This window comes from Panicum virgatum, chromosome 2N (genome assembly GCF_016808335.1).
Source record: "Panicum virgatum strain AP13 chromosome 2N, P.virgatum_v5, whole genome shotgun sequence".
In the NCBI taxonomy this organism is placed as follows: Eukaryota; Viridiplantae; Streptophyta; class Magnoliopsida; order Poales; family Poaceae; genus Panicum; species Panicum virgatum.
The window spans coordinates 14357542-14363522 of record NC_053146.1 but is presented as its reverse complement, the minus strand read 5'-3'; the positions used below and the strand labels follow the sequence as shown (position 1 = coordinate 14363522).

Here is a 5981-nt window from a genome sequence, read left to right as displayed (position 1 = left end):
GTAGCACTACTATTCAAAAAATGAAAATTTCTCTCTCTCATGTCAATATAAGTCTACTATTCAATTAAGTTTTTCTCTCTCTCTCTCTCATGTCAAAATAAGTGTTAGTTGGAATAGAAAGAAGCCAATGGAGCTGCAAATTATGACTCCTCTGGCTCCAACTCCTACCCGCGCTAAGGCCAATCTCAGTGGGGGTGTCATTATAGTGTCATGGACATTAAATTTGCTGACATGGCAGCCTCATTATGAAGAGAGAGGAGGGGGTGTCATAAGATGTGAGGGGAGCGTCATCACCATGACACTCCTTTGGCTCGATTATCTAGTTTAACTATGTTGATGACACTCTCACCGAGACGTACTGGCCTAATGGTGACAATACGGGAGCCGGAGTCAGCGGGAGCCCAACCAAACGAGCTGGTACTTTGCCGTCGGACCGGCGTCAATTATCGCATGCATCCAACCAAAAGGTACGTGCCTCCTGCTCACGGACTGCATGTACGCTAGCTATATATCCATCAGATTAGATGTCTATATACGGCCAGGTGTGTGCATATGCCTTCCATTCACCTTCACCAGGGTGTGGAGTAGTACGTACTAAAAGCGAAGACGAGGACACGTAATCTGATAATCTAAACACGGGCAAATTAAAATGACTGCTGCATGTCATCAGCGTTCCTAATGGTCTTTTTCTAAGAAAAATGGATCAGCGTATCTACAAAGTTTGTTCATCCACGCTGTAACGTAACAATGTTTTAGTGGATCAAAACCACACATCAGTTTTTTTTAAGGAAAACCACAGTCATATATATAAAGAGAGGTAGAGCACATGGATACATGCATCCGTCGACGATGACACACAGTCACACAAGCACACACCGACGCAACCCACACGTCCGTACCCACGAGAGCACATATCACAACGAGTTAAAAGAAGAACCGGCGCCCAAGATCCAAGCAAGCGACCATTCAGATCGATCGATCGACGGATGGGATCGACACACACACACACACACACACACACACACACACACACACACACACACACACACACACACACACACACACGAGGTGATCGTCAACAAGCTAAGCTCTTATCGATCGATAAATCTCTCAGCAGTTGGCGGGCTTGGCGAGGCCGCACTTGGCCGGCAGCTCCATGGCGCGCTCGGGGTCGATGTTGTACAAGCCCATCCACGGCGAGTTCTTGTACCCGCACAGGCACCCGAGGTCGGCGCCGCCCAGCGCGTCGCAGCACGCCTTCGACGGCGGCGCCGGCGGGTCCGTCGTCCTCGCCGCCGCCGGCTGGCACGACATGAACTGCTCGTTGCTCATGTTGCACACCGCCGCCGCCGGGGCGGCGCCGGCGAGGACGGCCACCGCCACGGCGGCGACCAGGAGCCCGGCGGCGGCCAGCGACTTGCCGGTGGTGGCCATGTCGTCGCGACAGCAAACTGTGCGGCTGGCTAGACTACTAGTCTACTACTGGTGTCGGTGTGGCCTCTCTGCAATGATTGTGCCCGTGCCTTGATGGCTCCTTGCCGGGGGGGTATTTGTAGCCTGGGGGACGTGCGTGGGAGTTTTATAAAGTGCCACATGCAAGTTTGCGGTTTTGCAAGAATGGTCCTCAGGTTAGACGACTATAGTTGCAACTTGCGAGCATGTTAGTTTTTTGGGTGATCATGATATCTTTTAAGCAAAGTACTGGGTATTATTTTTTTGGAAAAAATAATTTTTTAATTTTTCTACAGTGACGCTCGTGCAAACACATATAGCGACACCATTCCATGGATGTTCATTTTGCTCTCGGCCATTTTTCAGCGAAACCAGCAGACTCGGCACTAGTGTGTAGACCTGTAGTAGACGTATGTTTCAATCCACATGTCGCAATCACCGCCAAACAAAATATGTTATGCATCCATCCATTCAAAACTATTTGCCACATACTACCTTGTAAACAAAATGTAAATAGATTTGACAATAGCATTCTCCTCGCCTTTAACGAAGAAGCTAAGGTTTGTTCATATACGGCCAGTGGCGAAACTAAAGTAAATTGGAGAGAGGTGCGCTTGCCTTGTGGGTACATAGAGTCGAGTTATGAGGGATGCAAATCTGGTAAAAATTTGGACATAATCATTATTTTTCCATTTTCTCGAGGGTGCATTAGCACCCGCTAATCACACTATATCTTCGCCCCTGTATATGGCAATGCTGGAAGGAAAATTATAGCCTCACCAACCTATAAAAACAGAGCAACCTAACAAGGCAAAAGATACATGGCAACTATTAGAGGCTCGTGGAGTCACTAAAATCCCGAGAACAAACAATCCCTCCGAGAATCCATTATGGCGAGCGAGCGTCAGCGAGCGTGCTGGCGCTCGATTCCAGACCGCCCACTCTTTCATGTGGGTGGAGCTTGCTGACCTTTTTTTTATTTCTCATCCAATTCCTTTCCTCACACTCATCCAATTTCTTTCCAAATGTTAATTTGGCTTGTGTTAACTAACTTTCCCAAGCGTGCATCGCAAGCTATAAGATATAAAAGTCTAGTTATCTAATTTTGGAGCCAAATACTCTTTTCTTTATCTTTTTTTCAATCTTTTTTGTTTACCTCCTTTATGTTCTGTTTTCAATGTTCTTTTTGACAAATACTGAGTTCAAAATATGCTAAAAAGTCATCTCAATAAGTTTTATTTTAACAAGTTGTATCACGAACTTATGCATTAAAGTTGTGTGAGAAGTTCAGGTGGAAGTTATGTTCAAAGTTATCATTAAGGAGGTTGAAAAAAATTATGAGTAAAATTTGTACATATCATTTTAAAAAATTATCCTATTAAAATATTATTGAAAAAATTATGCGTAGAAGTTACAAGAATCGTAAAAATTGTGCTGAAAAATTATCATCTAATAGTTATGTTGAAAATATCATCTATTAATTATCTAAAAAAGTTGTACAAAGTAATGTTCTAAAAGTAGAAAAATTGTGGAGAATAAAATATTCCAATAAAGAAAAATCTACCGCTGTCTGAAATCGAGCGCTAGCATCCCTCCCAGTCCCAGCGCGCGCTTATTAGCAGAGCCCCAATCCCTCTCGCCTTACTGTTGCCGTTGCGGCTGCCAAATTGATGGGGTGTACGTACGTATCTGCAATTTCAGGAGAACCCAGGCGGTCGGCTAGGGAAAATCCCAGGCAGGCAGGCAGAGGGCCAGAGGCAGGCGAAGCCGCAGCCCGTGAAGGTTCCCTGTCCGTTTGTACCCTGATCATGTCAGCAATCAGGTTCACGGGCACAACAACAAGCCGGCCGGTACGGTGAGTTGCGCCGGGCCCACCGGGAACTTGTGGCCGAGAGACTTCCCGGGACCGGCCGGGATCCGCTGACGTGGCACGACTGCACTCTTGCGCATCAGCCGTGGATTGCGGATAGCAGACATTTGTACTAGCTTCCTCTAAAAAAAGACATTTTTACTAGCTAGTTGCACACCAGCATGAGGACTCTTGCACTTCGAAATGTCTCCAAAGATAGGAGGGTCATGGAACAAATCGTTTGAAAATTGATGAAACCCCTGCGTCTTCGGCTGACTTGACTTTAGCGAATTTTGTTTGTCTACCATCATAATCTTCAGAAATCCAGGGTTCGTAAACGGTTGCTGGCAAAAAAAAAAGAAAGATTGTTTTCTTTTAATGAAATACGTGTTCAGTACCAAAATTTAAAGTGAGCACCTAGTCCCCTGCATTATATTGTTTCGAGAAAGAAATTGAAGGATGCAAACAAACACGAGACCTGCCAAACTGAAACTGACTTAAGTCGGTGCCTAACTCTGGGTTGTCTGCGAGAGTTGCAATTGCAAAGGAGTGGAGTTCTCTTGTTTAATCCCCTCGTGAACGAGAACGACTGCGATACATGGTGCCTGCCCTGCTTGCTGGATTGCCAGCCATCATCATGTATGCTAATCTGAATGCTAAACTCAACCACCAAAACGAAAGCACCAGTATTATATATTTGCTGTTTGGAGACTAGCTAGGGGCATGCTCCGGTAGCATGTGGTGTTAGAGAATTATCTCCATTGTATTTCTCCAAACCCTAGAAGGATGGGCTATATAGTAGTCTGTACATAGGCCTCTAGATGGGCCAAACACATATACACCAACACCCCCCGCAGTCTGAACTACCGACACAGCGGAGTTCAAGACTGGAGAACAAAGAAAGTACACACAGGGACAACACCCCCTGCAGCCACAACTAGCCACCTGCTATGTTGAGGCTGGAGCAAAACTCCGAGAAAGTCGAGGAGGGGAGACCCTTGGTGAAGATGTCGGCAAACTGGGTGGTGGTCGGGACATGGAGGACCCGAACATCGCCGATAGCAACCCGGCCGCGAATGAAGTGCAACTCGATCTCCACATGCTTTGTCCGCTGATGCTGAACGGGGTTAGTGGAGAGATACACGGCGCTGACGTTGTCGCAGTAGACGAGCGTGCTCTTGGCGTGCGGGCTATGGAGCTCCGCCAAGAGCTGGCGAAACCAGGACGCCTCCACCACGCCGTTAGCGACAGCACGGTACTCCGCCTCGGCACTGGAGCGGGAGACAACCGGCTGCCGCTTGGACGACCAGGAGACAAAGTTGCCGCCCAGGAAGACGGCATAGCCGGAGGTGGAGCGGCGAGTGTCCGGACAGCCAGCCCAGTCAGCGTCGGTGTAGACAACCAGCTCAGCAGAGGGAGACCGGTGAAGAACCAGGCCGAAGTCAACAGTGTCACAGACGTAGCGGAGGAGACGCTTCAGCGCAGCAAGATGTGACTCCCGGGGATCATGCATATGAAGACAGACCTGCTGAACGGCATATGTGAGGTCCGGCCTGGTGAAAGTGAGGTATTGCAAGGCTCCAACAAGATTCCGGTAGGCAGTAGGATCAGCCACGGGATCACCCAGAGCAGCAGACAGCTTCGCCTGAGTGTCGACAGGAGTGGAGCATGGCTTGCAATCAGTCATCCCAGCCCGCTCCAGAATATCAAGTGCATACTGCCGCTGGTGAAGGAGAATGCCAGACGGGCGAGGCTCAACAGTAATACCCAAGAAGTGATGGAGCTGACCAAGATTCTTCATAGCAAACTCCTGCTGCAGAGAGGAGATTGTGACACCTCAGGTGTTAGTTCATTTAAATACAACCAATGTACCTTAGTTAAAGTTAAAAGAAAGATTTGGGAAATTAATTCAAAAAGAAAGGGGCAAATAAAGGACAAATTATACAAAAGAAATTAAAGGAAACAAAGAAAAGAGTGAAAAGCTATTCAAATTTCAATTCAAAAAGGTGCACAAAATTTTAGTTGGCTCATGAGAGGTGCTTCAATTGACATGTGCTCAATTGAACTTCAGCCAAAATCAAGTCAAAAACTGAATAAAACCAAAGTCCTTTTGTGTAAATTTGCAATTGTACAAATGGTTCAAAATGTGAGTTTCAAATGAAAATTTGCATAACACGAAATTTGTAGATCTTGAAAAGTTATGCAAAAGTGGTATTCAATACTTTTTCATTTGAGCCCTCCAAATAGGAGATAATTTTAGATTACCGAGAGGTCCCTGGAATTTTCAGAAATCGCAAAAGAGTCCCTATCTCCATCTCTCTCTCCCGGCTGGCTCTGTTTCGCCCGCGGCCAAATGGACCCGGGGAAACCTCTCAGCGCCACCTGGCCCGCCTCTTGGCACCTCCTCACGCGCACACGTGTCCCAGGCCGCTCCCCGAGCCGCCACGACACCCCCGCCCGGCGCAGCGCCGCTGCCTCCTCCGCCCGCTCGCCGTCGTGCGCCCCTGACCCAAATCGACCGCCCCCAGTTGCTACTTCCCTCGCCCAGGCACTCCTTGGCCTATAAGAACCCCAGAGCTCCACCGTCGCGCCCCTTCTCCTCCTTCTTCTTCCTCCCGCCGCTCCGCCATGGCCGCCGAGATCCAGCTCGCGCGGACCGGCTAACCCAGCCCCACATTGC

General features: G+C 48.1%; 1 protein-coding gene across 4 annotated transcripts; it reads right to left on the bottom strand.

Annotated features, from left to right (window-relative positions):
- Window positions 1–777: 777 nt before the first annotated feature.
- Window positions 778–1529, bottom strand: LOC120659842 (putative lipid-transfer protein DIR1). Of its 4 annotated transcripts, none has more exons than XM_039938097.1 (2): window positions 1066–1529; window positions 778–1025 (listed from the first exon to the last, which is right to left on the bottom strand). In XM_039938097.1, exon 1 carries the CDS (start codon window positions 1432–1434, stop codon window positions 1111–1113), a length of 324 nt encoding a protein of 107 aa, XP_039794031.1. In that variant the 5' UTR covers window positions 1435–1529; the 3' UTR covers window positions 778–1025; window positions 1066–1110. The 4 variants fall into 4 exon arrangements, with proteins under 4 accessions (XP_039794031.1, XP_039794032.1, XP_039794030.1 ...); XM_039938098.1 differs by having other exon boundaries at window positions 778–1021; XM_039938096.1 differs by having other exon boundaries at window positions 778–1013.
- Window positions 1530–5981: the final 4452 nt, after the last annotated feature.

Coding starts and splice junctions, on each gene's coding strand:
- LOC120659842 (XM_039938097.1), bottom strand. CDS start 1,434: ATGGCCACCACCGGCAAGTCGCTGGCCGCCGCCGGGCTCCTGGTCGCC.